This window comes from Myodes glareolus, chromosome 7 (genome assembly GCF_982192425.1).
Source record: "Myodes glareolus chromosome 7, mMyoGla1.1, whole genome shotgun sequence".
In the NCBI taxonomy this organism is placed as follows: domain Eukaryota; kingdom Metazoa; phylum Chordata; class Mammalia; order Rodentia; family Cricetidae; genus Myodes; species Myodes glareolus.
Window position 1 is genome coordinate 8,509,659 of NC_142032.1, and position 13,153 is coordinate 8,522,811.

The 13,153-nt window shown below is 39.5% G+C and overlaps 1 protein-coding gene across 5 annotated transcripts in view; it reads right to left on the minus strand.

The window, feature by feature from the left end:
• Window positions 1-1,089: 1,089 nt before the first annotated feature.
• Window positions 1,090-13,153, minus strand: part of Add3 (adducin 3) — a 112,429-nt gene continuing 100,365 nt past the window's right edge. For 4 of the 5 annotated variants that reach the window (XM_048423205.3, XM_048423204.3, XM_048423206.3 and 1 more), the window contains exons 10-15: window positions 12,547-12,804; window positions 11,143-11,262; window positions 10,653-10,739; window positions 5,587-5,710; window positions 3,815-3,910; window positions 1,090-3,230 (exon numbers count right to left, since the gene is read on the minus strand). In XM_048423205.3, the coding sequence (XP_048279162.3) occupies window positions 2,938-3,230; window positions 3,815-3,910; window positions 5,587-5,710; window positions 10,653-10,739; window positions 11,143-11,262; window positions 12,547-12,804 (978 nt within the window). In that variant the 3' untranslated portion in view covers window positions 1,090-2,937. The remainder of the gene's footprint in view (window positions 3,231-3,814; window positions 3,911-5,586; window positions 5,711-10,652; window positions 10,740-11,142; window positions 11,263-12,546; window positions 12,805-13,153) is intronic. The other variant, XM_048423208.3, reaches the window with a different exon arrangement.

Sequence of the window (13,153 nt, forward strand, 5' to 3'; positions counted from 1 at the left end):
ACACAATGAAATATTAACATAGACACAAGCAACCACTTTCTATGCTCACTCAGGTAAGACCAAGGTAAGGAGACTTTTGATGTGAAACATTGTTTTTCATCACTGAGTTATTTACAAGTCGACGTAACAAGTTACTATGCCCAAGAAGACTATCAATCTATTCTTTGTGAAATCCTTCCTTCTTGTAATAGGTTATTCCAGTAAAAGCTTTGATTAACCAGAACTTTCAATGGACACGATTTCTTCCTCTTGCACTCCATTTCTAGGACAAAGTAGGGAGAATTCAAATGAAATTACTCGTGTGAAGAATTTGGTTGAAAATCTCCAAGAGTGTTTCCCTCTCTTTGTAGACAGGACCTTATACAGCTAAGGCCTGAACTCCTGAGCCTTCCTGCCTGCATCTCCGAAGTGTCTCTAGAGTGGGCTATTTTTAAGTAGAAAAAAAAAAACAGGATAGAAGTGATATTCACGCTATGATTATCAACATACAGGAAAGACATATATAATTGGGCAAGAACTAGAAGGAAATTAAAAATAAAAACTGTAATGGGGAAAATAGTCAATTTTCTCTTTTCCCCACTCTTTTCCTTTTCTTACACTATTGTTCGTATGATTTTAATGCTTTGAGCTAGTACACAGCTTACATCTTCCATCTTATCAGCATCCGTAGGCATCCACATCCGACCAGGACAAAGGAAGTTTTCCATATATACACACACATACACATATACACACTACACATACTCACACACTCAGATACATATATATGTAAATATGTGTGTTACTTGATACATATACATGCAAATTTTTTCTGTTTTGTTTTTTTACAAGAGAAGGTCTCACTATTGGAGGCTTGGCTGTCCTGGGACTCAGAGAGCCACTTGCCTTTGCCCTGAGCACTGGGATTAAAGGTGTGCACCTTTAATTCATATATATATACACAAAATTTAAACTAAATTGAAAAGGGAGTTATCAGAGACTTCCTTACTCAGAGGCAATCTTAGTATCCAGTTTTACATAATACTTGGCAAACACAATGTATAAACCAAGAAATCACTTCTGCATGGAAACTTCATTATACCAAATGCATATATTTAAAATACTGTTTATTTGTGATTTAACATTAATTAGCATAACATCTAAGAGCAATATCAGATAACTTTTACACATTTCTCCACAGGACACTGAGTTTACTGGCTCATTCATTATGCCAAAGCAAGTAAATAGAAGCTTAGCAAAAGGTGCAATAGTTTACTGCTGTGTTTAAAAAATATTTATGCACACTGCATTCATTTATATATATATATATATATGCATCCTTTAAAAGTTATGGAAAGGGCAGTTCACAGGTTACTGTGTCTACACGTGTTGTAGTACAACAAAGAGATGTAGAACATAAACAATCCTCAGACACAGTCCAGCAACTCAAAGTTTCCACCACGAGATGAACAGACTCCAGTAGTTAGTGAGATCTAAAATGACATTGGCAGGCTCGGGTTCAAGTTCGCCTCGAATCACCACAGTCAGAGAGCACTGTGCCCAGGGAATGTCTGCATGCCCACTCACCCTCCGGGACGCCTTCCCTACGTTTTCTCACTGAGCACTTCGGATCACCCATTTACACTGATCTGTGACATCACTTGGGAGAATGGAGAAAACTATATTAAATCTAGGTTTAAATTTGTATTTACAGTAGAAAGAAAGTTAAAAGAATTTTTAAGTTCTCAAAAATCATGAAGTGGTAGTTCTCTCACTGTTGGATTAGGTCTGCTCATTTGATACAGTGCTGTCTTCTAAATATGTATGTCTTAATCTCTTTAAAACTCAAATATTAACCAAGACATTGATTTTGGCAGAGAAACAGAATTTGAGAAAACCTGGGACTTGTTTTCAGTAAATTAAACTATACACTTCCCTGTGGATACGCATCATTACCAAACAGACCCTTCTTTCCTGTCTTTTCCCTTCCTCCCTTCCCTTTCACCCTTTTCAACGGTTACCTTATGAGATACTCTTCATCTTCAGCAATACTAAGAGAAAAATACATTATATGGTTCAGATATGAATCTAGACTTTGGATGCCCTTCGGATGCCATGTCCCTGGCTTCCTGAACTGTACTCGGTACCAAGAAGCCTCAGGTATGCTCTACTGCTAACTGATTGGCTAGATGCTCATGGCACCTTGTACTGAAGGTATACAAACGTTTCAACATACAAAAATTGTTTTTGCTAGAGTTAAACTAAATAACTCATGTTATGTGTACAAAATCCCCTCTATGAAAAATAAGGGGCATTTCTAACTAATAAAAAAGGAAGTTCTTCAAAAATTATAGTTTATTAAAATGACTTTTTTTTGGCAAACAGTTACTTCAGGTGAGGGAATTTCATACTATGAATAAAATTCTGAACAAATCTTTTCTTAAAATATTTTAAAATGATGTGCCAGTGTACACTAATGTTACAGGTTCCTGCGGGGGGAGCTTCCCAAGCACCCACCAGCACCCACTGGGACAATGGGGACCCACAGGTATAGGCAACAACCAAGATAAAACTACAGTCTGATAGCAAGTGAAGCAGCTGGTGAGAAGTAAAAATCCTCACTTGTTCACTGGCAATTTCTTCCCAACAGGTACGATGGAAAAGGCCTGAAGTAACAGACTGGTGTCTGTCAGTGACCAACAACAATACTTCATGAGGGTAGAGCTGAGTAAAACTAGCAACTGTTTAAAAATTCAAAGCCATTTTGGACATATAAAAAGAGATGAATTTAAAAGTTTTCCATAATGTTTTTCTTTTAGTAAAACCTCTTTCCAGTTTTGAAAGTCCAGTTTGCTACACACCCCCAATCCGACCTACCACTGTATAGTAACAATGAACTAAAATGTGGTACTTAATTGTGCAATGTCACATTGTAATATTCAAATACAAAAAGATTACTTAGGCCTCAACTTTCTCCTTTTTTTTGCTCTTTTTGAGAAAAGAAGGTGTGCGAAATTTCTTCTTTTTCTTGGATGGTGACTTTGAAGGCGAGCCATCAGGTGATAGGACCTCTTCAGTTCTTTCTGGAGACTGAATGGTGATCTCGATGTTCTCTATGGTCGTGCTTGTAGTCAGCCTACTGACCCGCTGAGCAAGCTCATCCTCAGCGTCATGCATCTCATCCTTGCCATTCACAATCATGACAGGTACGTCCATGGAGGTGAAGCTCTTGGAAAATAGCTCGTGGTTTTCTACAAAAGGGGGAAGTTTGGGGAGCTTGTTACTTTACACAGTCAACATTTATGTTTAGTTCTCAAAACTGAGAAGTTTTAGTAGTGTACTGACGTACTGCTTTAATTTTAATGAGAATAGATTTTTATTTTAATAACCCATGTATCAATTAGCATGAAGCTAATCTAAAATGATACAAAGGGGAAGAGAACACAGGTATTAAAAGAGTCAAAGATAATTGTAGTCTGATATGTCATTCCATTGTAAAACAAATCATTACAAATGAAATGACAAGACATAGTTTGAGGGTCATCTGACATTAAACTGTACAGAACTTCATGCTATTGATTAGAAGATGTACGACATGGCAAGTCAATTTTAATTCCACAAATTCTTAAAAATTATGGGTTAGCCCAAGCCAGGGAGAAGTGAATCAAATAAATGATGATTAAAAGCAGCATCCCATTTCATAAATGTGTGACATTTTGGGGAGAATTCGGTAACACTCTGACAGAATTACTGTGAACGAGCATTCGATTTCTTACATGAGCATAGCTGACAAGACTCTTACGGGGCGAAGGCTATGGGAAACGACACTGAATACCTTCTAATTGTTCAGGGACATTTTGCGGTGATTGAGTTTGAGACTGAATTTGTGAAACAGATGCAGCATCATCTGAGAGTGCCTCCTGCTCAGCGTCTGTGAATAAGATCGTCAGTTAGAAGCCATGCAAACAAAACAAGGAAGTGTAAGGCTGCAGAGAGGTTAGTGTGCACATCCAACGTCCGCTCACAGAGGCGGCAAGTTCATCAGCAACGAGCTGAGCATGCTAAGAACTATCCCACATGTCAGTAATTATGATTCTAAGATTAATGTGTTAAACCTTTTGGCCCATGAATTGTAATTTTTCATACTGGGTGGAAAGAAGCAAGGATATTGGCAGCCCAGATAAAGAATATATATATGTATATATGCATTTAGCTTTTGCTAGTATAGGACACAAAATCTCCAAAGCCAGATGAAAAGGGTAACACAGCCTCAGCAGTGGTGCCGCGTTAATGAGGCAAAATGGCTCACAGAGTTTCTAACACTCTCCAGCCAGTGGTTCCTGTTAGAGCAGTATTAGTGATCTAATGCAGGAATGTAAATGAAATTACTTACAAAGTTATATATAAAAAGTGATGTCTAGAGTATGTTTATTACCTGACATCTTTAGGCTTTCAAAAATAAAAGATTAAATAGGAACATTTTATAAAATATAAAAAAACATTGCAAATTCTTGCATCTTATGTTAGAACAATCAAGTTAAATATTTGCTGTAAGTACATTAATGAGCAGGGCAAGTTGCTCTTGTGATCAAGTGAATAACTGATAAAATGGATTCTTGGATGGTCCAGATATCATTAGCCATTAGCTAGCAGGTAACACCATGGTACTTAACCTTACCACACATCCGCTGCAGCCCTGGCTGTTCTAGAACTCGGTCACACAGACAATTCTTTTATTATTGGTTTCTGTTTTGCTTTGGTAGAAATGCTAACTGGGCACTGTAGATGAGCCAACACAGAGGTTCTTACTGGATCAGAGACTTCTAATTTTCCACCCTGAACTCTGCTTGCCCAGATGTCTTTATACATAATTCATTGCCTATTTTTCAGGTGGCTTAAAAACCCACTCCTGTGAACCCCTGCTAAGATCAGCATCTCACTCTAGAGCCAGGAGAGCTGGGACTCACCTGCTAGGACTTTTTCACTAATTATTTATTTACTGTTTTGAGACAAGATCTCCCTAATGAGCCTAGGCTAGTCTCAACTGCAGTCCCTCCCGCCCCAGCCTCTGGTGCTGGGATTACAGACATAAGCCTCCATACTTGTTCTTCATGACCAGTTCTTAACTACCCAGAGTCAGGGAAACTCAATGTATTAGAGCACCTATGCAGGAAAGTAACTTTAAATTCCTAGCAGTTTATGCTAAATGGTGATTTTGAAATGACTATACTGGCACCCTGACACCAGGAACAGACATTTTACAAAGCATTAAAATCAAGTACTTGAGAATCTGTGATTGACAATCCATACATCATGCAAAGTTCAAAGCAAAACCTGTATTTACTCAGGAAATCCTGAATTCATCTGGGCCTTGGTGCTATAAATTTAAGATGACACAGCCCACGTTCGGATTGCTTTCGAGAAGAACAGTTTCTCTGTCTTAGCAAGTAGGGGTGGTTTTCTGCATGTCAACCTCACCTGGACCTGGAAAGGACTAGAGTGGATGAGCTGAACAGAATGCAAAAGCTCTGACTGCCTCTGGCACCCAGCTGGGGTGCTCTATGTAATCAGCATGGTGATCCCAGACCTAATCCAAGAGGAACTGACCGTCCAGGCCTCGCTGCTTCCTTTCGATTGTCTTCGTATATTCTTCAAGTTCTCCTTCCGTGAGATGACTGAATGGGTTAGGAGGAGCCGGGGGGCCCTCGTCATCATCGTCGAACTGCATGGTCTTACAAAGAAAAAAACCCAACAACTTAGATTCATTATCAAGTGCTTTAATTATCTTTCATACTGTTATCTCCCTATTTACACACACACACACACACACACGAGTTACATACCCATATAAATATTTGTCATTATTGACTTCATAGCAATTGTAAGAAATGACAAAGCAGTATGATTTTTAACTTTTAAAATACTCTTATCAGATTACAAACAGAACTACCATATGATCTAACTATACAATTCCTGAGTATATATCTGAAGCGGTCAGTCAATATATAACAGAGATACATGGGAACTGATGAGTGGACAAAGAAAATGTACATATACACAAAAGAGTATTATTATTCAGCCACAAAGAACAACAAAATAAGATTATTGCAGGAAAATGGTTGCAACTGGAGATCATGTTAAGTGAAAAACACAACAGATCCAAAGGTATGCATATCACCAAATTACCTTTCATATGTGAAGTCTGGAATGCAAAGGAATCATGAAAACGAAGGTGGCTATTTGGGAAAAGGACAGGAAAGGACCAGCGCTGGGGAGGGGATAAGCCAGAACACTGGGGCGTGAGCATGAGCGTGTCTATGGGGAAGTCCAGAGGAGTGGTGGAATTCTACTCATGATACGAAAGTTTCTCACCTCATGGAATTTTGCCAGAAAGCCATTTTAATAAGCTAGAATTTTTGAAAAGTTCTATAAGTCCCAAAGTTTCAGAGTTTACTGCCAGGCCTCTGATCCATTTTGATGTGACTTTGAACAAGATGAGGGCAGAGATCTAGTTTCAGTCATCTCTCTCTCTCTCTCTCTCTCTCTCTCTCTCTCTCTCTCTCTCTTTCTCTCTCTCTCTCTCTCTGTGTGTGTGTGTGTGTGTGTGTGTGTGTGTGTAGGGTTCACTCAGGGTTACTGGGCTATTTGGGGTCTTCTGTACTTCCAAGTGAATTTGAGTTTTGTTTGCATTTTTCTGTTTTGTTTCTGGAGACAGGGTTTCTCTGTGGCTTTGGAGACCGACCTAAAACTCACTCTGTAGACCAGGCTGGCCTCGAACTCAGACAAGTGCCTGTCTCTGCCTCCTGAGTGCTGGGATTAAAGGCGTGTGTCACCATCATCTGGCTTGTTTGCATTTTTTTGATGACTAAAGATACTGAACATTTTTTTCATGTAGTTAATCTGTTCCATTAATAATCAGCTTATCTTTTGTTTGGGTGCTTGGCTGTTTGAGTTCTTTAATCTTCTCAGTATTAATCACTTGTCAGAATAGCTAGGAAAGATTCCCTCCTGTCTTTCCTTTGCTCTGTTGCTCCCACGGCTGTGCAGATACTTTGAACTTAGTCATTTCTCATTTGTCAATTCCTGCTGGAGTCCCTTTCATAGCTGCTGCTATCTCTCCAAGTTCCCACAGCATATGTTTTCCACAGCTGCGTCAGGACTCCAGGTCCTAATTAAGGTCTTGATACATTCTGCACTGAGATCTATGCAGGGTGAGAAGAAGGGACCTCGTTTTCGCACTCTACAAGTGGAGTGGCAGTTTCCCCACCTTTTCTCGATATGTTTGAGTTATGCAGATATAGTCTTGTGGGCTTATTTCTGGGTTCTCTATTGTATCCTGATTTTACATGTGGGATTTTGTGTCAGTACCAACTTTTTCTTATTATGGCTCTGTAGAATAATCTGGAGTCAAAAGTACTGTTATACTTCCAACCTTTTTTCTCTCTGTGTGGTTCATGTGCAAGTGACTGCTAAAGATAATTTGTCTATTTGGAGTCTTCTATGCTTCAATTTGAGTTTCTGACTTTTTTTTCTACTTCTGTGAAGAATGTGACTGGATAATTGATGGGCATTGCATTGAATCTGTAGATGGCTTTTAGTAGTATAGCTATTTTCATTTCTTTCCTATTTCTTTTCCTATTTCCTTTTGTTTTTCTTCTCTTGCTTTACTGATCAAGAGTGTAAGTCTTTATCTTGTTCCTGTCTTCAGTCTTTCCCCATTCAGAATTATGTTAATTATAGTTCTAGTGCCTACAGTCTTCATCACAGTAAGGTATGACAAGTCTATTTCTAATTTCTTCAGGACTTTTCCCCCACTGACAGTTTCTCTGTGTAACTGTGCTCTCCTTGCTGCAGAACTCAGAGATCTACCTGCCCTTGCCTCCCAAGTGCTGGGATTAAAGGCATGTTGCTGGCTTCTTGAGGATTTTTATCATGGAAGTATGTTGAATTCTCTCAAAGGCTGTTTTTGCATCTATTGTAATGAGCATGTGATTTGTCCTTGTTTTTATTTATGTGTTGTGTGTCTATTGACCTGCAGATGTTGAACCATCCTTGCATTCCTGGAATGAAACCAACTTGAACATGGAGTGTGATCTTTCCAATGTGTTCTTGAATTTGATCTGCAAGTATTTTATTGAGTATTTCTGCATCTATGTTCATTAAGAAAATTGGACTACAGTTTTCCCCCACTGTATCTGAAATCAAGGTGGCATTGCTTATGTAGAATGAGTAAAAGTGTTCCTTTCCTATTTTATGAGCTAGTAGTATAAGGAACAATGGTATTGTTTGTGGGAGGTCCTTCTGTCTATGTGTTGTTTTTATTGGTTAATGAATGAAGAACTGTTTTGAGCCTATGGCAGGGAAGAACAGAAATAGGTGGGGAAAGCTAAGCTATATGCTGGGAGAAAGGAAAGTGGAGTCAGAGAGAAGTCATGTAACTCTGCTGGAGACAGACGCTGGAACTTTATCTGGTAAGCCACACCCTCATGGTGATACACAGATCAATGGAGATGGGTTAAATTAAGATGTAAGAGTTAGCCAATACGAAGCTAGAGCTAATGGGCCAAGCAATGTTTTAAATAATATGGTTTCTGTGTGATTATTTTGGGGCTAAGCGGCAGGGAACTAACTAGTGGTTTCCTCCTACAATTGTTCTTCAAAAGTACGACAGAATTCAATAGTGACTCTGTCCAGTAAGGGCTTTCTTTGTTGAGAAACTGTTACTGCTTTGTTTTGAAGGGAGCGAGCAAAAGCACCTTGGCCTAAGCATAGCCATTTTGACTTCAGACTCCATTTTACCTGTAGGGTAAAAAAAATTCCATGTTCCTGTGGGGACTGTCTGGAAGCTAAGCAACTAAAACAGAATGCCTGTTCCTAACAACAAGAAAACAGATGAATCTAACCGCTTGGGCATTCTGTGTTGGTTAACAATGATGGAACAGATAATGAAAGCCTCTACTCCTGAATCCTGATTGGTGAAAAACGTAGCTGTAACTTGGCAAAGGTTCGGTTAGGGTTCTGTGCTTATAAACCCTGCTTCTGCCCCTCCTGAGCCCTCGTCCTGCAGCCCTGGTTGACTGGTGACCCTGCTTGTGTGTGATTTATTAAAGACTCCAGAACAGTAAGTGTGGTCTCACTCCTTCCTCGTGTCGCAAAGGAGCACAGCTTTAACAATTTCTTGTTATTGACCTGCTGAGGTTTTGTTTTGTTTTTTAAACCTCTTGGCCCAATTTTGGTAAGCCATAGGTATATAGAAATTTATCAATTTGTTTTAGATTTAACAAAAATGTAATTTTTCAGAGTATTCCCTAATGATTTTCTGAATTTTGATATCCTACTTTTCAGCTCTAATTTCATTATTTGGGGTCTTCTTTCTCATTTGTTTAGCATGGCCTCTAGCAGCTATGTATATATATGTACAGTTCCCATTCTGATCTTTATTCTTTTCTCTTACTACAGTTGGAGTTGTCTTGTTTTCATTTTGAGCTACATCACTAAGGTTATTTATTTGCAATCTCTTGTGTGTGGTTTTGAAGGTCAAGCGAAAAGGTCTGGGGAGAGCTGTGGCAATGTACCCTGACGTGAAAGAAGTGCAATTATTACCTTAAGGCTGGGAGCTGTGTGAGAAAGGGAAGAAATGTGATATGGGAGACCCATGTGGTCAATGGCAAACACATGAGATGATAAACCCTGAAAGACAATTGATGTGGGATGCCCTTCTGTAAGCTGTGGATATGTTTTATTGTTGGCTAATATAGAAGCTGCTTTGGCCAATGGCAGGGCAGAATACACCCAGGCAGAAAAGTTAAACTGAATACAGGGAGAAAGAAGGCTTAATTGGGGTAGACACTAGTAGCCGCCAGAGAAGCAAGATGTGAGATAACAAGCCATGAGCCTCATGGTAAAATACAGAATAACAGAAATGGGTTAATTTGAGTTGTAAGAGCTAGTTAATAATAAGCTTGAGCGAATAGGCTAAACAGTTTGTAATTAATATTAAGCCTCAGAGTGATTATTTGGGAACTGGTGGGTGGGAGAGAAAACTCCAGTTACAGCTGATTTATTAACAAACAAACAAAAATCAAATATGACACACTCCTAGAGGGATGGGGGAAGGATTGGAAGCACTTTGTAGACAGGCTGAATTAAATGTTCATTCAGAAAAGGGTTATCACTGTTCTTTTCTTTAAGATGAACTTTTACGCACATTTTCCAATCTCTAAAATTAGAAACCATCATTTATAAATTCCTACAATATAAATGGTAGTACCTTTTCTCTTTGAGTGAGAAATAAATAATATTTGATAACTGATAAAATGAGTCAAGGTTTAAAACTAATAAGGCAAGGAAAAGCAGATAAGTGTTTCTTAGATGTGTCATGCTGTGTTGCCCAGGCTCCCACATTTGCTCCTCCTTTGTCCTCCACAGCTGGGATTACAGGTGTGGGCCTGGCTCAGAAAGATGCTAATTAAACACATGAAGGCAAATGCATGGAGGAATTAAAGGAGTAGTCAGTCTCTGCCTCTGGAAATTGGGGATGGGATGTAGTAGCATTTTAAGTTATATAGATTCTTTTGACTTTTAAATTTTTACTTACAGCAACCTCAGTTAAAAAAAAAAAAGCAAAGAATCTATGTGCAGATCAAAACCCAAACACACTGGCTCTAACTTACAGAAGGAGGCTTGTCCACAACAATTCCCGCGAGCAGCTGAGACTGTGGTCCTGCAGTTTTCAGGTCGTAGCGGTTCTGCTCCCGAATCTGAGCAGAAATAATAAGTTCTTGGGGTCACCATGCAGACGACCTCTGCCTTCTCTTTTCTTAAAGGTCACTGCTTGATATTCCCAAGTAAGAGTCTCTTAAGTTTTCACCACCTGAACACTAGCTATTACTAATCTCCACTCTCTCGGTTTTCAGTTTCCCACTGTCTTATGCTGTGAGAGAATTGTACTTCCCACTAACATAAAGGACTTTAAAGCAAACACAGGTTGACTACTTCTTTCTCACAGAGCCTGTCTGCTGAGGACTAGCACAGAGCTGGAGGGAGCTGATCAAGCTAAAATTAATGAATTTAACTCTTAGATTTTCAATCTCCTATTGTGACCAGATTCCATCCTTAGTGGTTTAATCTAAACAGGATAAAGATATAAGAGCCGTGTCTTACCTTATTTCTCTTTTCTAGCACCTCAGTTGGGTTCGTGTTTAAAGGAACAAACTGATTGGGATCTTCAATTTTGATAGGTGTTCCACTGCTAACTTTAGAGGAGTCCTCTGCTTTCATCCACTAAAGAATAAAGAATAAAACCATTTCTAGAGTGAAGCTCAGCACTAAAGAACTATCATACACTGAGTGGCCGAGTAGTCCTGAGGGGGCATAGTTACTGAGTTGTGTAATGGTGGCCAGCTCCTATCTCATGCTTGTTAGAGAAGCCTCTCAAAGAGCTTACTTTAGAGCAAGCAGACGCCATTACAGTGCACATGAGTAATTAATCACACTTCTAACTAAAGCTCTCCCCTTTGACAGCTGAAAACAGGATACAGAAACTACCCCAGACAGACAGACAGCATGACTGTTCATTAACTGGCATTTGGACTTCTGTCTCTTGAAATGAAACTTACTATGTGACAACAGCCAAGAAGTCATAGAAAGATTCAATGATTGTCTTTAAGGTACATTTTTTTAGATTTTTGTCTTTGAGTTTTGGCTGAAATTAGGATAAGCCTTAAATCAGGATACTTTGGTGAATAATTGGAAGCATGTAGCACCATGGGAATCACAGTGTTTAGAGAACCTTCTGGAATTTCTCTCACTCACTCTATACTCTATCTAATCCTGAGAGAAGGCTAAGTAAGATCAGTGGTGGCTGACTGGCAATCTCTAATTATTAAATGAATTCTGGGAAACTTTGAGTTTAATTAAGTCTCTTCCCTGGAGATAATTGAATTAGATAATTCCATATTGAATGTTATTTACTTATATGAAGGCTGAACTAATTTTAAATAGATAAGGAGTATTTGGTGGAGCTGGGGCTGGGATACACACTTTTAGTCCCAGTACTCAGAAAGCAGAGGTGAGGCAGGTCTCTGAGAGTTCAGCCAGCCAGGGACACACAGTAAGACAAGTCAAATCTACCAAAAAGTTTAAAACAGATAAAATAATTCAACCTCCATCTACAAGGCCATGATAAAAAAACCATAATATAATGTATACTGACTCAGGCAATTATGGCACAATCTGGTGTTGCAAGTGCTCATGTTCTAATGCCCTGGGCAATGCCAGGCACACAGCAGTGCCATGTGGTGGGTAAGAAGAAGGTTCAAGACACTGCTGTCATTCAAACTCTGGTTCAACCATAAAGAAACAGTTAACTTTGGTTTTCTCATCTAAAAAAAAGGAGAAAAAAAGAATCTCACAAAGTGAGATTATTCATGTATGAAGCTTAGAACAGAGCCTTACATTTAATACCTGACAAATGACAGTGGTATTATTTTACATTCTATTTTCCTAACAGCTCAGATGGGGACACTCATGAGATCAGGTAAGCATCTATGCAGAATGGAGGCGTACTGTGATTTTGGTCCTGGGACTAGTTTCCCCATTCCGAGACTCTTCTGGCACATTCACTTTCATGTACGTATTTGGGGAGTTCAGCCATCTTGTTTTCTCACGCTGCTGTCTCTGCGCCATGTACTTGAGAGGAGAGAGAGGCACAGTATCATCCTCAAAGGAGAAAGCCGTCACAGTCGCTGGGATCTCCACATCACTCTTGTGCCGAGGCTTCTCTCGAACGAGAGGATGCCTGTATGCATAGCCTGTTCGGTAGCCCTGTGGGAGGGAAATGCCACACTGAATCAACCAAACCTGTTCTTCCATCTTTAAACAAATGGTCAAAGAGTCCCTGTTGAAAGACAGGAGGGAGAAGAAGCTGCACACAGCCTCCGTGTAACACTGGAGCTGAGATGACGTGCATCTCAAGTTGTGTGTGAAACTGACTACAGCTGGCACCCCAACTTCTACTCAGCTGTACCTGAAAGAGCTAATGTCTACACTTGACACTCAGAAACACTCCTGCTATGAAATACATTTTGGGAAACCAGAGCTGGGAGCCTTTGCTCGTAGGTCTAAAGACAACCTGTCTCCTGACCCTCCATGAAGATGGTAAACAATCTAAGGT